The sequence below is a fragment of the Oncorhynchus clarkii genome, chromosome 7 (genome assembly GCF_045791955.1).
Source record: "Oncorhynchus clarkii lewisi isolate Uvic-CL-2024 chromosome 7, UVic_Ocla_1.0, whole genome shotgun sequence".
Lineage (NCBI taxonomy): Eukaryota > Metazoa > Chordata > Actinopteri > Salmoniformes > Salmonidae > Oncorhynchus > Oncorhynchus clarkii.
The window spans coordinates 18,798,700-18,819,152 of NC_092153.1; the positions used below are offsets into that span (position 1 = coordinate 18,798,700).

Sequence of the window (20,453 nt, forward strand, 5' to 3'; positions counted from 1 at the left end):
TGCTTTGGGCAATCATATTATTTGAGTGTTTTTCTACCTTGTGCTTTCCCAAATGAAAGCAGAGCTAACTTGGTCACACGCTGTGACGCTCATGGAGAACTTTAGTTCTCACAGGTCACCTACCCAAAGCTTTTCTGGACACAAAGATTGTTTTCCCCATAATTTCCCTTTATCTCTGTTCTCTATTTGCAGATAACATATTTGTTCTGCCAACAATTCCTCTCACTGAAGATTACATCCCAACAGATTCGCAGCCACTGCAATGACCCAGACTGCAAGTGCAGTCGAGCTGATAGACCAGCCACACACACGTCCAGGACAAATGTAGATGTTTTTGCATCATAGTATTATAAACACTATTTTCTCACAGCAGGTTTTCAAATTAATTGTGTAATTCCGTACAATAAAGACAACAAAATCCTCTTAGAGTGCTATATTTTATCCACTCTATTATCTATTAGTAATGTCTATATGATGCTGCCTATATAAAACAAGGGAAATGTGCAAGGGGTTCCACAATGAATTGATGCTCAAAGGTAATAGTGCATCAATGAGTGGCACCTCAAAACGTATTGAATTACGACATCTAGACTTCCTTAACATCTGCATCTACTTCAAATGTTCAATGGGAATACTATACCAGATAAATCAAATAAAGTGTAACTACAAACAATCATGATACAAAGAAGGAGAAAGATAACATCTCTAAAGGTTATTTGCTATTGGGCAGGAAACATAACTCACTATGCCAAACCTTCACGTTCACTTCCCTCGTCATTGGTAGCCTTTGAGCTCATTTGAACTTTGACACAAGCAACATCAAAAAGAGACAGCATGCTACAGCCTAGTGTTTTGTTGATGTGCATCATAGTATAGTTAAATGCTTGTTATTTGGAAAACAATCAGAAAGCAGCAAAGTCAAATTTGACCTACTCTGTTGTAACTTTTATGGATTTAAGAATAGATCACAGAACAATCTGTTTTGTCTCATTTACAATCTTTCAGAAAAACGTTTTGTTTGATGCGGAGATGTTCCACTGTTTTATTCCAAATGGTCCTCAACTGATGCTTCAGAAAAACCAATCAAACAAATCAAAACAAATCAACCATATCAATGACAAGGCAGCAGTAGGCCTGGGGTATATTCACTAGGGACCAAACTGAAGCAATGTGGCCGAAACGAGAAGGGAACTTTCTGACCTTTGTTGTCCAATAACAATAATAACGCTTTTTTTGTTTGTTTTTCTGTTGCAAAACATTTGTTACGACGCAAAGACAAATGAATAAACACATGGGCCGGCAGAATCCCTTTCTTGAGATGTACACTGAGTGTGCAAAACATTAAGGATACCCCCCACCCCACTTTTGCCCTCAGAACAGCCTCAATTCGTCAGGGCATTGACTCTACAAGGTGTCAAAAGCATTCCACAGGGATGCTGGCCCATGCTGACTCCAATGCTTCCCATCAGTTATGTCAAGTTGTCTGGATGTCCTTTGGGCGGTGGACCCTTCCTGATACACACAGCAAACTGTTGAGTGGCACCTACTACCATACCCCGTTCAAAGGCACTTCAATTTTTTTGTATTGCTTAAATCTTTTGTCTTGCCCATTCCCCCTCTGAAAGGCGCACATACACAATCCATGTCTCAATTCTATTAAAGCTTAAAAGTCCTTCTTTAACCTGTCGTCTCCCCTTCATCTACACTGATTGAAGTGGATGTAACAAGTGACATCAATAGGGGATCATAGCTTTCACCTGTATTCACCTCATCAGTCTGTCATTGAAAGAGCAGGTGTCCTTAATGTTTTGTACACTCAGTGTTGGTCTGCAACACATCTCCCATTAATATTGACATTGGGATTTACAATACAATTATGTGGAAGTCTGAGTCACATAATCACATCTTAAGTCAGTATCCACAAAGTGTCTCAGAGTAGAAAATTGGTTGTAAGTGCGGAAAATAGAGACATTGTACTCCCACCTCTTATAGGTGAAAATAAAAGCTATGCATGAAGCCTCTTTCTTCATAAGACCCATTCGACAGATATTCAGGAGCCCTCTTGACCTGGCCTAACCAGTTAAGAGTTAGCAGCAAGTGTCTTGATAATCGAAAAAGGGAGTGAGGCAGTGGCTCCTGCGGTATATGCAATTGCTTTGGAGTTGTTGACAGAATGTTTTGATATTTCTATATGATCAACCCATAAGTCATCTAGACCTACACGCAACACTTGTCTCTTGCACTTGACAATGATCACACACGAGGCCTGTTCCACAAGATAGGCCTACATACCTAGAACCGCTAGGCTAATACATGAACAGGTAGATTATTTTTCTTCAGATTATTGCACTTCATACGTTATGTTAATTCAAGCTATACCTCGAGCGCAATATCACGTTGTTATAAAATATGCATAAGTTGAGCATGCCAACTGAAGCCATCTATGGCTTATCTTAACCTTGATTCTGTTTGATGAATATGATTAGACCTTTCAAACGTTGTGTGCAACATTATCGGCTTGTTACTCGACGCCTAGTGTGCCAAAGCGATTTTAGAGTTATTCAATGGTGTGATGTTTGAAGAGCGTCTTGTTGTATCGGTGATATTGTCAAGATTTCGCTTTTGACTACCATCAGAATTGGTACGGAAAAAGGTTATGCATGCCAACATATCAGGCAAGAAAAAAAGGGCAGGCAAAGTGATCAACCAACATTATTGACCCCTTTAATGAAAATAAATGTTAGACATTATAGACTAAATGTTTAAATCCTGTTGATACTGGATCATTTTTGCTGTGACAATACAGGGCAAATTAAGATCCTGTCACCGTGGTAACTTTGTGGTGCCTCAAACTGTCATGAGAGAGATGAGAGTCGACTTTACTGTCTGAGCAGTGTCTTAACATCCTCCTAAAACCTACTCTGAGCTGGGAGTTTTTTTGGTCTTAAAACAGGTTTTAACAGGATTCCTAGGACCTTTTTTTGAAACCCTTTTGTGGATGTGGCCCCTGGATTTATAGGACCTGTATGTCACATTGTTAGTGCCTGCCTCTGATGATTGAAACTGAAAAGGTCAGAATTTCAGGACATGTCTTTCCGGATTGCTGTGTGCTGAGAATCTGGTATTGCACCGTCAATGCACAGTAATACCCATAACCCATATATTTTGTTGTAATATTTGCTAGTGGTGGGTGCATGATTTCTATGCGATTGTTATTAACATTTGTATCAAATATTACGGTAATATAATACCATTATGATTTTCTCAAATGTTTACATTTTGATGACAAATTCCATCTAATTCCTACAATAAATCAAATGTTCCCACACTTCTGGCATCGGAGAGAAGTAAAGGAATGTTTCTTTATCTTTTCCTACTCTACTGTAGGACCATCAACTACATAGAAAACAATCCTCTGTCAGTGTGGCTAATGCATTACTGGACTGTGAAACTCTGCCAGGACAGGTTATTCTGCTAGTTACTGAGAATGTGACAAGTTGGGACCTGCTTCCTGTGCATTTGTCTTTTATCATGGGAAATTATGTGCTCACCTCACTAACCTCACTCATCTCACATCCCTCATCGTCATAATTTCATGTTTGATGAAGGCTGGTTCTTGAAACCAGTTACGTAGATAGGCTCTCCGTCGTGTCACCAATATGTCTCTGTAAACGAAACAGAGAAAATAAATAATGGAACTGTCAGAAGAAGCTGTCATCTAAAGCTTTGAATTGACATATATAATACTTCATGTATATAGGCATCAGTTGATACCATTTTTCATCACAAATAAAGACAGGCGACCACCTTGACTGTCCCCTAAAGATACATATATTAGTGCACATTCGGTACATACTGTAATTGATTGTCTGTGATCTCTACTATCAAAATGTTATTTACAATATCAGTGTGTTAGGGCATAAGTTTAACATGCATACCCTGAATATGATCTCTGAACTCATTTGGGGGGGTGGGGGGTCAGGGTTGACGTCATACCAGTTTACAGACACCTGTGTTGCCTACTCAGATTAAAATCCCAGTTTGTCTTATTTCTACAGGGTAAACTTGGGTTCTCATGTAAAATGGCCAGTAGTGACATGCCTACGAGGAAGACAAAGAAGATCAGTGTGGGGTAACACGGTTGAGTCAGACTGTGACAGTGTGTGGGGAGAGTCAACAAAAACAATGAGGCACATCGTGCCTTCAGGTCAAAACAAACAAACTCTCAACAAATGTATAACTTCCAGTGAGATTCAGTTTGCTCAAAGGTGCTATATTTGCATCACCATAAGAAAACACTGAAGCTAGACAGCTGGGCTCTAAACTTTCTGTGATACCTGCATATTGATATTTTGTCAGATATTTACCTGAAAGACTGAAATTCAATCAATAGCGGATAATGCCTCAAACCACAGAAAACATTAACGTGCGTTAATGCACACAAACGTAAACAGTCCACATCTGTGATTCAAATGACAAGCCCCAAAAGCTTACCGTGCAACTTTGATTGAATTCTAGCTATATCTTCAAATATTGAACCAGTCTCATTCAAAAACCTCCAAGACCTCTACTTTCGAAAGCTTTTCATGAGGATTCGGATAACTGTAATTTACTTAACTTGGGGACCAATTCTGAATCAAATGAGATGTTTACGAAGCAGTAAACCAAATGAACAAATGTTGGACTAAATCATTTAACTACAGATGGATTATTCCAGGTGTTATCTAAATATCTTACCCCATGAGAGTATAATATTGTAAGTGAAGCCCAATGCATCTTCAGATCAGAGAATCATTCTTTGAGCATCTTCAGATCAGAGAATCATTCTTTGAACGGTTTACAAATGCGCCTGACACAATCAGACAGAGATATACAGTGCCTTGCGAAAGTATTCGGCCCCCTTGAACTTTGCAACCTTTTGCCACATTTCAGGCTTCAAACTCTTTTTTTGTGAAGAATCAACAACAAGTGGGACACAATCATGAAGTGGAACGACATTTATTGGATATTTCAAACTTTTTTAACAAATCAAAAACTGAAAAATTGGGCGTGCAAAATTATTCAGCCCCCTTAAGTTAATACTTTGTAGCGCCACCTTTTGCTGCGATTACAGTTGTAAGTCGCTTGGGGTATGTCTCTATCAGTTTTGCACATCGAGAGACTGACATTTTTTCCCATTCCTCCTTGCAAAACAGCTCGAGCTCAGTGAGGTTGGATGGAGAGCATTTGCGAACAGCAGTTTTCAGTTCTTTCCACAGATTCTCGATTGGATTCAGGTCTGGACTTTGACTTGGCCATTCTAACACCTGGATATGTTTATTATTGAACCATTCCATTGTAGATTTTGCTTTATGTTTTGGATCATTGTCTTGTTGGAAGACAAATCTCCGTCCCAGTCTCAGGTCTTTTGCAGACTCCATCAGGTTTTCTTCCAGAATGGTCCTGTATTTGGCTCCACCCATCTTCCCATCAATTTTAACCATCTTCCCTGTCCCTGCTGAAGAAAAGCAGGCCCAAACCATGATGCTGACACCACCATGTTTGACAGTGGGGATGGTGTGAGCTGTGTTGCTTTTACGCCAAACATAACGTTTTGCATTGTTGCCAAAAAGTTCAATTTTGGTTTCATCTGACCAGAGCACCTTCTTCCACATGTTTGGTGTGTCTCCCAGGTGGCTTGTGGCAAACTTTAAACGACACTTTTTATGGATATCTTTAAGAAATGGCTTTCTTCTTGCCACTCTTCCATAAAGGCCAGATTTGTGCAATATACGACTGTTGTCCTATGGACAGAGTCTCCCACCTCAGCTGTAGATCTCTGCAGTTCATCCAGAGTGATCATGGGCCTCTTGGTTGCATCTCTGATCAGTCTTCTCCTTGTATGAGCTGAAAGTTTAGAGGGACGGCCAGGTCTTGGTAGATTTGCAGTGGTCTGATACTCCTTCCATTTCAATATTATCGCTTGCACAGTGCTCCTTGGGATGTTTAAAGCTTGGGAAATCTTTTTGTATCCAAATCCGGCTTTAAACTTCTTCACAACAGTATCTCGGACCTGCCTGGTGTGTTCCTTGTTCTTCATGATGCTCTCTGCGCTTTTAACGGACCTCTGAGACTATCACAGTGCAGGCGCATTTATACGGAGACTTGATTACACACAGGTGGATTGTATTTATCATCATTAGTCATTTAGGTCAACATTGGATCATTCAGAGATCCTCACTGAACTTCTGGAGAGAGTTTGCTGCACTGAAAGTAAAGGGGCTGAATAATTTTGCACGCCCAATTTTTCAGTTTTTGATTTGTTAAAAAAGTTTGAAATATCCAATAAATGTCGTTCCACTTCATGAGTGTGTCCCACTTGTTGTTGATTCTTCACAAAAAAATACAGTTTTATATCTTTATTTTTGAAGCCTGAAATGTGGCAAAAGGTCGCAAAGTTCAAGGGGGCCGAATACTTTCGCAAGGCACTGTAGTAATGGTATAGAAATATGAGGTTCAATTAGAGTCAGATCCCATCCAAGCTCAGGCACTACTGACCAGAAAATGCAACCATTGATCTTTCACTTAGGATGAAGTATGCACAGAGTTCAATCTGTTTGTATGTATAGGCCATTGTATCATAGACTGTGTACGGACAGTCGTTTTAAGGATGATTCCTTAGCTGTCTTAGCTTCACACCTTCACACATAACTTCTTATGGTATGAGGCCTCAGTGAGTGACAGGTATAATTGTAATGGAAAGAATACACTAACTGCTAGTGTTGATGGAATGTAAATAACCAATAATGTGTATCTTTGTGCTTTCAGGATGAGAACACATTGTCAATGCGGGTGTCCTAAACACATTTACATTGCATTATTCATGACAACTGTCAAACATGTCAACTGTCTTTAATATCTAGTGGGTGAAACCATATCCATTGTCTCCTGTTATTTTGAGCATGAATAAAATATGATGTGTTGAACACCTAGCATACTGCTAGCTTCCCTGATAGGAACTGTAAAAAGCCAGCCAAGGTGAGGCTTTATTTTACTGTAAAACAGAGAGTTCAAGAGACCAGGAAACATATGTAAACACCTTTACAAGGTAACCCCTGCACAGTAAACATTCCTTGTAGTTCACTTGAAATATTAGGTTTCATGCTTACCACACATAGCCATAAAGCACACGTCTGCACACGCCTACACACACACACACACACACACACACACCATTTAAATACTTTAGAATCTGCGATTTCTGACAGTTGCATGACCCAAAGTGATATTCACTGTTTCCCCAAAACAGTCATCTTCACGCAAACAAAAACATAAATAAAGCAGATCAATAAGTTACATTACAGATGCAGGTGAATCTCTAATGAATCTATATATACACATGATAAATAATTATATTATATCAACATTCGTAGGGTTACTGTGGGCAATCTGACCTTCAGTACCAGATTCCTTCTCCTAAACGCGTTCCACCACACCATGCAATGCCATAAAAGTCAGTGAGTCTCGGGGGGAGGAGCCCAGAACAACTACAATACTTCGGAGCTTTCCACCGCTCAAAAGCATGCAAATTCTAAGGCTCAGTATTCCAAAAAGGCGCTACAGTTACACTCACCCTTTAGTGGCTGGTAACTTAGCACAGAAGAAGTTAACAGAGAGGACTGACCAGGGAGACTAAAAAGGATCTACATGAATCAATTAATTAATCAAAGATAAAGTGGAAAGGCCAACACATCCCAAATTGCTTCGGACGGGTCGTGTCGGGTTGAACACTTTGCAATACCGGATTGTAAACGCCGACAGTCTAATATTAAAACAAGAGGTGACAAAAGTAAACGTTATTTACACCAGTATGCCTAGCCTATTCTCTAAAGAAGATGCTGTAAAATTTAAATAAACGGTTTGAGGGGACTTTTGATGCCTCGCATCCTTACGTCTCCACATGGATCAACCTATCTAACCTAAGCATCATTTGGATTAGCCACAGTCTTTCTCACTCTGCACAACGGGTAAGTAGCCTATCATATCATCCGAACGAGAAGTCTCACAACTGTTATAAATTCGTTACTTTTTATAATTAGTTTGTTGACAACCTTTCTTTAGACTGGTAGGACATATAGTCACTTTAACTTCCTGCATCTATCTTGTGTGGTATCCAGGTGTCCGTTCGATATGTCGAGGTTTGATCGGACTAGCTGAGGCTGTGAGCACGCTTTCCTCCAAATAACCTACAGATATATCAATTTTTATTATATTTGTATTTAAACGTCCGGAAGTGTTCTGGCCAAAGCGCTTGTGTTTTTAGAGATTGCAGTTGGAAAGACAACTTCAACAATTGTTAACCTCCATTTGCAAATTGGATGGTCTGATTCAATAATTATTTAGCTTGTGAGGGCAGTTGAATTAGTCGAAATAAAATTGCTAAAGTAACGTTACACCTGGGTCGACAGACACATTCAGGTATTTTACGCGCACCTGGCGCACCGCCATGCATTAAATTCAGCTGCACGTACTACAAATCTCCAGCAACGCGTTGATTTAGCCTATTACAATCAATCGTCCTTGGAACATGATTCAGCATATGCTCACCTAAAATGTTCCCGAAAAATGTCTATTGGTAATAGTAGCACACACGAGTCTTACCAGCTTACTTGACTCAAAATGTATTTGTGCAGACGTTCTAATTTCAACATGTTTTGTGTGTAAATCAGTTAAGTTAGGCTACCTCATAACTGGGGGCATTTATAAGGTCGCTCTAACATGGAAGGTACCTCCATGCAACCAGAATGCAATTACTCAGCTGTGCACTGTAACTGCAGATGAAATATTGTTTGAGAATGTGTCAAATAAAATACACAGGCCTAGGTTTTAAATTTAATGAAATTTTAGTCATATGCGTAGAATAATATAATACATTGGGAACAGAATAAAATGTGACTATGGATTCCATGTAAGTGCATGGTCTTTGAGCTAAAGGATGACCAAGTTGAGTTGGTCATCACATTTATGCACTCACTGTGCATTGAAATCTAACTTAAAGCATGAAGAAAGTGGTTACAATATATGGTCATTGTGCTAGATTGTTATTCCTGCTCTGGTAGGATCATGTAAATACCCATTTGGACTTATCACCCGTGAACACCCACTAACTGTATTCCTGATTCGGCAAGTCATTGAGTATTAATTAATGGAGGTGCAAATCATTTCCCCCCCCCTCCCCCCCTCCAAGAACAGGAAAAAAACAAACAAACAATCAAACACACACACATGCAGACCTTATGAAATAGTTGCAATGGGACACAGTGAGTGACCTTTCGTCAGTCTTGAATGATCGAATGTAAATATCATCCGTGGACTGAGGACCATGGTGACGTCTCTATAGATGTTAGTGGGAGTAGTGGTTTCCCTGTAGGGCAAGCACATCACTTCCAATACACTGGAATAGGGAACTGTCCTTCCATTAATTGGCCTGGGAACATTGCGCAGAGGTCCTCCACCGGGTGCATTTTCATGCACTGCACAATATAGTGTGCAGAAGCTCCTAATTTGCTCTCATGGCTTTTGAGTTGAGTTTCTCTCTGCCTTGCCTCCCTTAGAGTCTTTCAGCCATGAGCGTAGCATCCGGTGTGCAGCAGTAACAACCTATAGTCTAGCCTCCAGTCTGCTGGCTAATCTACTTCTGTACAGAGACACTGTGGTCCTTAGCTTTCAACACTATGGCTCCATAATATAACTAAATAAGCAATTAGAGGTCATATTGCAAATGGTGAACATACACTGAGTATGCCAAACATTAGGAACACCTTCCTAATACTGAGTTGTGTCCCCCTTTGCCCTTAGAACCGCCTCATTTCATTGCGGGCATAGACTCTACAAGGTATCGAAAGCGTTCCACAGGGATGCTGGGATGCTCCAATGCTTGGCACCTACTACCATACCTGTTCAAAGGCACTTAAATATGTTGTCATGCCCATTCACCCTCTGGATGACATGTATACACAATCCATGTCTCAATTGTCTCTAGTCTTAAAACTCCTTCTTTAACCTGTCGCGTCCCCTTCATCTACACTGAATAAAGTGGATTTAACAAGTGACCGGTCAGTCGAAGACTGACCAGATGAAGACTATGTCATGGAAAGAGCAGGTGTCCTTAATGCTTTGTCCACTCGGTGTGTATGTCAATACACAAATACCATACAACATGCAGAAATACATTAACATAAACTAAAAGCACGTATCTATCCAGAGGGGTCATTTGAATCATGGTGTTGATTTGAGACTGGCAAGGTGGTGTATGTGACTTGAACATGTCATGTTTATGTTGTACAAAGTGATTATACTGAAATCACAGCCTTTTGTTTTGGGTTGGGTTTAAGTGTTCTAATCTTGGCTTGTGTAATGGATCTACACAGATTAAAAGGATACCAACGACTAGGCTACGTTAGGATATTTCAACATCACGTCATTTTGGATGATGCTTCTGTAGAAAACAAAATGTGTTGTTGAGACTTTTACTGTCCCTACTTTGTGTGGTGAGGAAAGATAGTCACTTGTCAAAGTTATTTATCATGAGTCATTTAAAGTTGACTAGTTTTACAAGATCTCCCAGGTTTGGGCATGTCTGTGGTTTTGGTCATGCAGCTCAGTGCTATTATGGAAGATCTTCTTTCCTTTTACCTTAATGACTTGAGTAAAGACAACTCTTAAACAAATCACGGGCCCTATATAACCCAATGACGGCTTCTGTCAGTGTGTGTGATATTCTCAAATGGCCTCATCCAAAGTCTCCTTTAAAACAGAATAATAATACATTTCTGGTCTAACTAGGGAGTAAGGGTATTCCTTTTGTCCAGATTCTGCTGTGTACTGTTTTACATTACTGCAGAGCCAAGTGCCTTGATTGTGACAATGTTTTGCACGTCTGCACATGTCTATCTTGCTTGGTACATCTGACTGATAATCCTTGTGAAAAACAATTGCACCAAATTAGTTAACAGACCTTTTGAAATGCATACCTGCTAAATCGTCTTTATCAGGGGAACTGGTGTCGTGCTGCTATTATTAGCATATCACGCATATGCTCGCTATCAACGAGGTGGGGCGCACCAGCCGAGCACACTGTATAGGTATGTGCTGCATTGTTTATTGTGGCAAGCCCTGTGCACGGTGGCGTCTATCGATCAGGCACCAATTATAGCTATCTCATCGGGGGATCAGCTGTGTGTGTGTGTGTGTGCCGCAAGATTGGCCACCTGAGTGGAGCTGGGGTTTGCAGCATCATGGACGCCTGCTATCGCTCAGCCGCTGTGTGTCCGTTATCAATGCTGTGGTGGGGCATCAGTGTTTGGTTGTATAATGGATGACATTGCTTTGGAAGACCACCTGCTCTGGAAGAAATGCCAAAATGTGGAATATATTGGGTATATTTCTGTGAAAGTCAAAGCCTCTGTTCATAGTGATTTAAGAGAAATCTTGGCCATTCCATTATTATGTAAAATACAGAAGCCTTTCATAACCACCCATAATTATACACTGAGTGTACAAAACAGTAGGAACACCTTCCTAATATTGAGTTGCACACTCTTTTGCCCTCAGAACAGCCTCAATTCGTTGGGGCATAGACTCTACAAGATGTTGAAAGCGTTCCACAGGGATCCTGGTCCTTGTTGACTCCAATGCTTCCCACAGTTGTGTCATGTTGGCTGGATATCCTTTGGGAGGTGTACTATTCTTGATACACACGGGGAGCTGTTGAGCATGAAAAACCCAGCAGCGCTGCAGTTCTTGACACACTCAAATCGGTGCGCCTGGCACCTACTACCATATGCGGTTCAAAGGCACTCCACAATCCATGTCTCAATTGTCTCAAGGGTTAAACATCCTTCTTTAACCTGTCTCTTCCCCTTCATCTACACTGATTTTAAAGTGGATTTAACAGATGACATCAATAAGGGATCATAGCTTTCACCTGGTCAGTCTGTCATGGAAAGAGCATGTTTTGTACACTTAGGGAGTACAATAGTAGTCTTGTTAGTGTTGTTGATGGTGTTATTAGTAGAAGTAACAGTAGCAGTAGAAGTAACAGTAGCGGTAGCAGTAGAAGTAACAGTAGCGCTAGTGGTAGAAGTAACGGTAGTGGTAGGAGTAGTGGTAGAAGTAACAGTAGTGGTAGCGCTAGTGGTAGAAGTAACGGTAGTGGTAGAAGTAGCAGTAGTGGTTGCAGTAGTGGTTGCAGTAGTGGTAGCGGTAGCGGTAGCAGTAGTGGTAGCGGTAGCAGTAGTGGTAGCGGTAGCAGTAGTGGTAGCAGTAACAGTAGTGGTAGCAGTAACAGTAGTGGTAGCAGTAGCAGTAACAGTAGTGGTAGCAGTAGCAGTAACAGTAGTGGTAGCAGTAGCAGTAACAGTAGTGGTAGCAGTAGAAGTAACGGTGGTGGTAGAAGTAACGGTGGTGGTAGAAGTAACGGTGGTGGTAGAAGTAACGGTGGTGGTAGAAGTAACGGTGGTGGTAGCCATAGAAGTAGCGGTAACGTTTGTATCCTGCGTCTACAATGCTTATAGGCAGAAAAGAGCAGCTATATGAGATAATGATTAACGCTTTAGCATGTATGTCATTCCCCTTTACCGAGGATGAGTCTTCAAGGCTATATCAATGCCATGTAAACTGCTCTGCTCGGGCAGAGGAGAAGTATTAGGAGCATCAGTCACCGCAAATCAATTTAAATGGACAAACAAGGGTCTCAAATGGCAATAGCTGTATTTTCCGAAAGCTATGATTGGCTATGACTTACTAACAGGGTTGATATACTACATTGTGAATATTCCACACCACTGTGACATTTACATTCAAGTAATTTAGCAGACACGCTTATCTACATCGACTTACAGGGGCAATTCGGGTTAAGTGCCTTGCTCAACGACACTTTGACAGATTTTTCACCTAGTCAGCTCAGGGATTCGAACCAACTACCTTCTGGTTACTGGCCCAACACCCTTAACCGCTAGGCTACCTGCTGCAGTTGTTAAAACACAATCAGTGATGCAGGATAAGGGTGCTATGGAATCATCAAGCAGGAACCACATTTTGGTGCGAGCACTCTGCCTAACAGATTGCAATTGAGAGCAATATGAAGTACATGGAACAAACCGTGTGAATGACCTATTTGTCTGGCGATATATGGACAAGGATCATTGTGTATATTACAAGGGCTGCAGGGGACGAGTGATACACGTTTTATTTCCGAGGTATTTCGCTCTTTTTTTTTTCCTTTGTTCAGAGTGCACTATTTTCCCAGTACATTTTTTTATGACCTCCCACTAGCAGAGTAACTGCTTGGTGATGAGTTGGCCTTGCTTACATGCATGAGAAGGCATTATAAGGCTTCACTGGCCTCCAATGGATCTGTGTAGTTGCTTCACCACAAGCTATACACATTTGATTCTGAAAATAGATGTGGGGCTGTTTTTTTCCACTCTCCTGACCCTGTTGTCATCCATGTATAATACACCCAGTCACTTTACAAAAGTATATATTTTATTTTTTTATCTTGTAATTTTTTTTACCCCATCCACATAAAGCATTTAGTGATAAAGCATTCAGTCTTTGATCGGTGAATTTTTTTTTTATTCCACCAATGCAGTGCAGCGCTGTCATCCAACAGTGTGAGGCCTGTCATACCTCACAATACACCCAACCTACAGTATCAAGCTAGTTCGGCATCTAGGGAGAATCAATGAAATCGCATCGCTTCGTGTGATGATCACACATTGCTGTGTGAACGATTTCGAAAAGGAAAATCGCGTGGGTGAGAAAATACATGTTTGCTCATTTGAGGAAAAAAAACATTTTATTTGATGCTGGCTCTTCTTGGGTTAAAAACATGGATCAAATCTATTCTAGGCCATACCCAAGTGTATTATTTAAACATGACGTTTTCGACATTACCTTGTATATGAGGTAGTGTGGCCATGTAAACAAGATTCCAATGTTCACTAGGCCATGCATGTTTTAAAGAATATGAATTCCTCACATTCCTTCAAAGATAACTGTGTGCTCCCTTCATGCATATGATACATCAATGCATAATTCATTTAAAATTGACTGTGTATTCAGTTTCAACTTAATTTTCTATACTGTGAGAATTACATTGATCTTATGATCCAGGATTAAAAGTATATATGCATAGTTCGGAAATAATGGGTCCATGTATTTCTATAATAGGAGACCATGCTTTATTGTCTGTCTAAAGGGGCTGATAATCTAATCAAATTAGTTAAGATACTTATAGCAAAAATATGTAAACAAATGCTTGTGATTATTGACTTAATCCATGTTTTTGTTGTTTTCCAAGTCCATTACATTTTGGTAACATCTTTCTCTCCCTCTCTTCCCTCCCTCTGTCCTTCTTCTTTATGCTTTGCAGATACAACGGACAGAAAATGCTACCCCGCATCCTTTTCCTTTGCTCATTTTTCGCTGCTGCTTGTTTCCAAGACATCCAGCCCTCCAAGGTATTTCTGAGTGAATCCTGTGACTCATTGTGTACTTGTGAAGAAAAAGATGGCATCCTGTATCTTAACTGTGAGGAGAGAAATATCAGCAAGATCTCCCAAATCAAAGTGCCGTCAGCTCTACCTTTCCACCTCAATCTGTACAAAAACGACTTGGTGGAGTTGAATGCAGAAGACTTGGAAGGTTTAAAGAATGCCGTTTCACTTCATCTCGGGGCTAATAGCATACAAGAGCTTGAACCTGGGGTCTTTAGTGCACTGGGCTCCTTGAAGAAGCTCCACATCAACAGTAATTTCCTGGTCACGTTGAAGGAAGACACTTTTCACGGCTTGGTAAATTTGGAGTTTCTCCAGGCGGACACAAACTTCATCCGCGTGGTCGAGCCGGGGGCATTCAGCAAACTCATCCGCCTCAAAGTTCTGATCCTCAACGACAACGCCATCGAGTTTCTTCCCAGCAATATTTTCCGGTTTGTTCCGCTCACCCACTTGGACCTGCGGGGGAACCAGTTACAGACCCTGCCTTACGTTGGCTTCCTGGAGCACATTGGGCGGATCATGGAGCTTCTTCTGGAGGACAACGACTGGATGTGCGATTGTGAGATCCTTCACCTGAAGATCTGGATGGAGAACATGCGGGCCCAGTCGGCCATTGGGGAGGTGGTCTGCAGCAGCCCCCACCACCTCAGGGGCACCATCCTGGCCAAAATCAAACGGGATGTTCTCTGCCCCTCTCACGCTGATATCAACTTAGAGGAGCCTTCCAAGTCACTGGACATGGTGGTCACCCCGTCTTCCAAAGTGGCAGAGATTCCGAAGTTAGAGGATGTCGTAAAGATTCCGACACCTTATGTTCCAGGGAGTCCTTGTGTGGAGCACTGTTCTTGTCACAATCACCCTGTGGCTGGGTTTTTAATGCATTGTCAGGATAGAGGGATTCAACGGATTTCAGATATTGGAATACTTGAGCAAAGCCCTACCAAGCTGGTGCTCACAGGAAACATGATTCAGAGACTGTTGAAATATGACTTTGTCACATATGACAGTTTAGAGTTATTGAATTTAGCCAACAATCGAATTGATTACATTGACAATGAAACTTTTCTCAGCTTAAGCAATTTGAAAAAACTTTATCTCAACGGCAACAGAATTGAAACCCTTTCCGCGACTATGTTCATTGGACTCCACAACCTTGAATACCTATATTTGGAATATAACATTATCAAAGAAATTGTTCCAGGAGCTTTTAATCCTTTGCCAAATCTCAAACTCTTGTCTTTGAATAACAATCTGCTGACTAGTCTCCCATTGCAGATATTTCGCAACGTACCCCTCACCAAACTGAACCTGAGAAAAAATCTGCTCATGCACCTGCCTGTAAGCAACGTGCTGGACCAGCTTGACTCTTTAGAGCAGGTTTATTTAGAGGACAACCCCTGGGACTGCAGCTGTGACTTAATCAGTCTCAAACAGTGGGTTGAGAAGCTGAGGAAGGACACAGTCGTAGGTTCCATTTTGTGTCACACACCGAGAAAAGTGGCGAAGGCTGAGCTGAGGGCCCTTAGAAACGAGTTGCTGTGCCGCGGCCTAGTGACCTACTCCTTGCCCACGGATGAGGACGAGACAACCACAGTGGCGACTGACGGCTCTAGGAGCGGTTTCTTCAGCTCAATCACGGACTCAGTTCCGCTCTCCGTTCTGATCCTTAGCTTGCTCGTCATCTTCCTCATGGTCATCTTCTGTTCAGCGGGGATTGTGGCATTCCTCGTGCACAGACGGCGAAGGAGGGTGAAGAAGAAACAGGCGGAGGAGCAGCCGCGGGAGAGCAGCAGCCCCATCCACCTGCAATACAGTATGTACGGCCAGAAAACCACCCACCACACACTGGGGCAGAGGACCGGAGGCACCGTGTACGACGAGCGCTCACACAGCCCCATCGTCCAGATCTGCCGCAACCCCACCTACTGTACTCAGCATAAAGAATATGAGTCCGACCTCAATGAACTGGACGAACCAAAGCACATCTGTCGTAGCATCATGGAGACAGAGAATACTTCCCCTCTCACAGGCTCTAATTTGAAGTTCAGAGCTGTGACGTCAGACTGCCCAACTGAGTTCGTAACACTCGGCGACGCGAGCTCCCTCTATAAAAACATACTAGAGAGGGAGAGGGTTAGGGAGCTGCAGCAGCTCGGAATTACTGAATACCTCAGGAAAAACATGTCCCAGCTACAACCAACAGTAGAGATGCAGGTTCCAGGACACCACGAGGAACTGAAATTAATGGAGACTATTATGTTGTCGAGACCGAGGAAGGTCATGGTGGAACAAACTAAAAACGAGTACTTTGAACTGAAAGCTAACCTACACACCGAGCCAGATTATTTGGAGGTTCTGGAGCATCAAACTGCATATAACTGATATAAAAAGACAATTAATGGTTTTATATTCAACTCCACAAGTGCCTTGTCCAAAACTACCATCTTATATTTTCAGTCGAAGACCTACATATCCCACAGCGGTCTTGGACATACAAGTCATTTGTAGCACAGAATGTAATGTATATTTAGCCATTTCTTTGTTGTTTTGTTTTCCTATACAGTGCCTTGCAAAAGTATTCATCCCCCTTGGCGTTTTTACTATTTTGTTGCAATACAACCTGTAATTTAAATTGATTTTAATTTGGATTTCATGTAATGGACATGCACAAAGTAGTCCAAATTGGTGAAGTGAAATAAAAAAAATAACTTGTTTCATAAAATTCAAAAAAAGAGAAAATGGAAAAGTGGTACGTGCATATGTATTCACACCCTTTGCTATGAAGCCCCTAAATAATATCTGGTGCAACCAATTACTTTCAGAAGTCACATAATTAGTTAGATTGCACACAGGTGGACTTTATTTAAGTGTCACATGATCTGTCACATGATCTCAGTGTATATACACCTGTTCTGACAGGACCCAGAGTCTGCAACACTACTAAGCAAGGGGCACCATGAAGATCAAGGAGCTCTCCAAACAGGTCAGGGACAAAGTTGTGGAGAAGTACAGATCAGGGTTGGGTTATTAAAAAATATCAAACTTTGAACATCCCACGGAGCACCATTAATTTAAATAAATTATTCAAAAATGGAAAGAATATGGCACCACAACAAACCTGCCAAGAGAGGGTTGCCCACCAAAACTCACGGACCAAGCAAGGAGGGCATTTAATCAAAGAGGCAACAAAGTGACCAAAGACAACCCTGAAGGAGCTGCAAAGCTCCACAGCGGAGAGTGGAGTATCTGTCCATAGGACCACTTTAAGCTGTACACGCCACAGAGCTGGGCTTTACAGAAGATTGGCCAGAAAAAGGTCAGACACATTTGGTGTTCGCCAAAAGGCACGTGGGAGACTCCCCAAACATATGGAAGAAGGTACTCTGGTCAGATGAGACTAACATTTTGCTTTTTGGCCATCAAGGAAAATGCTATGTCTGGTGCAAACCCAACACCTCTCATCACCCCGAGAACAGCATCCCCACAGTGAAGCATGGTGGTGGCAGCATCATGATGTGGGCATGTTCTTCATCAGCAGGGACTGGGAAACTGGTCAGAATTGAAGGAATGATGGATGGTGCTAAATACAGGGAAATTCTTGATGGAAACCTGTTTCAGTCTTCCAGAGATTTGAGCCTGGGACAGAGGTTCACATTCCAGCAGGACAATGACCCTAAGCATACTGCTAAAGCAACACTTGAGTGGTTTAAGGGGAAACATTTAAATGTCTTGGAATGGCCTAGTCAAAGCCCAGACCTCAATCCAATTGAGAATTTGTGGTATGACTTAAAGATTGCTGAACACCAGCGGAACCCATCCAACTTGAAGGAGCTGGAGCAGTTTTGCCTTGAATGAGCAAAAATCCCAGTGGCTGGATGTGCCAAGCTTATAGAGGCATACCCCAAGAGACATGCAGCTGTAATTGCTGCAAAAGGTGCAAAAAGTATTGACTTTGGGGGGGTGAATAGTTATGCACGCTCAATCTTTGTTTTTATTTGTCTTATTTCTTGTTTGTTTCACAACAAAAAAATATGTTGTATCTTCAAAGTGGTAGTAGGCATGTTGTGTAAATCAAATGATACAAATTCCCCCCCTCCCCCCCAAAATCCTTTTTTTTCCAGGTTGTAAGGCAACAAAATGGAAAAATGTTAAGGGGAGTGAATACTTTCGCAAGCCACTGTAGACAGACAGCACTTGAAGTTGCTGATATAACAGATATCTTTCCCAAATGTAATTATCGGGAAGGCAAATAAGTACGGCAGGGGTAAGTTTTTGTTACCAGTTCAGCTTAGATCTTTGGCAGGCCTCATTCTTTTCCATAAATTATGTCAGGCTGTTTCAATCATATGCCATAATCAGCATGCTCAAAATGCCGTAGACTTAACAAAATGCCAACATGTATTCTGGGTCGCAATGATGGAGTGCACATTAGTGCTGTCGTTCATTAGATTTAGCCCTTCCATTATTTCAATACCACATTTTGTATTCCAACCAGTGGGAACATGTTTATACAAATCCATTTTCCCAAAACTTAGCACTTAAAAGTCCCAGTACATATATAAATCATATCTTGCATCTGTACAGAAGAAATGCATTGCACTAATCAAATGCCATTTAAAAAGATGGTGCATGACAATCAACTTACTTTTCGACAGCAATTTCTGTTTATCATTGTTCCTTTCCTGCTACTGAAGGGGACAGAACTACTGATGTGTATACAAACCTTTTTGTATGAGTGTCATTTTTACAAATCACAACTGACCAGTTTTTCTCAGCATGATAAATGTTCAGGATATGCGTTCACTTTATTATTCTGATCGAGTAAGCAACCCTGTTCAACTCTGAAAATGTTTTATGTAAACTTTATTTTATACCAATGTAGATAAAATTATTTATTCTGTAATTTTTGTACATATGTCACACATTCTGTTATTTTGTGCCTTCAGTGTTGTGCAGATGAACATGTATTAAATTTAAATAAAGAATTGCAATACTGCAAACTTTGAACAATCAAGATTCAATACAATAGGTAAGCTCTTCAGTCCTCTAAACAGATTGCTTGCAGGTATATTGCAAAGCCTTTTGCAAAAAGACTACATTCTGTCATGAGTTTAGCATAAAAGTGACCAAACATCTAATATTATAGCACATTACGTGCTCAACAGGGGAGTGGGTGAAATGATGCTATCCTGCACAGAGGGCACTTAAGATAGTAATGACATTACATTGTTATTCACACTCTTATGCATGTCCCCAATACTGCTGCATGTTCTGTATTCCTCCCATGGACATACAGCACAGCATTATATACCATCTGTGTGCTTGTTTGAATAAATCAAGCACATAGGTAGGTTCATCCTGGTCATTTTACTCGAAGTAGAATTTCAAATGAATTGCTATATATAGCCACACAGACGCACACACCGAAAATCTCTTTCGTGTCAAATCCATGCTCAAGCCTGGCTTCCCTCATCGCCCAATATGGCATGTCAAGTCTTTCCAGTTCTCTGCCTTGCAAACACAAGTCTGTCATTTCCCCCTTGCATTATTGGACCCCCTTCTGAGATTGCTTATCCACAGTGCTTAATTACTGCACAACAATGGGGTATAGAAAATTCCCTCTGCACTGCTCCACACGACTTCCATTTCCATCCTAGCTGGTGATTTAGTAGGCTGTTCCGGTGCTTCCATTATACATCATAATTGACAGAACTAAAACTGCTCACACGGCCCCCCCTCTGTGAACTGGGGTTGGAATACGGACACAGCGATAAGGCTTGGGAATTTCTCCTTTGAGAATTAAGGGAAATGTGCTCCGGTAGGTCGTTCTCTGTGACGTTTACCAAAGTGCAAAACAATGTTCCTTTGGGGGGAAATGTTTTCAGTGTTTTGTGCTCATGAAACCGTTGT

The 20,453-nt window shown here is 41.3% G+C and overlaps 1 protein-coding gene across 1 annotated transcript; it reads left to right on the plus strand.

Moving 5' to 3' along the window:
• Positions 1 to 7,620: 7,620 nt before the first annotated feature.
• On the plus strand, positions 7,621 to 19,543 carry LOC139414142 (SLIT and NTRK-like protein 6). The gene is made up of 2 exons (XM_071162023.1): positions 7,621 to 8,006; positions 14,417 to 19,543. The coding sequence occupies exon 2, from the start codon at positions 14,433 to 14,435 to the stop codon at positions 16,923 to 16,925; it is 2,493 nt and encodes an 830-aa protein (XP_071018124.1). The 5' UTR covers positions 7,621 to 8,006; positions 14,417 to 14,432; the 3' UTR covers positions 16,926 to 19,543.
• Positions 19,544 to 20,453: the final 910 nt, after the last annotated feature.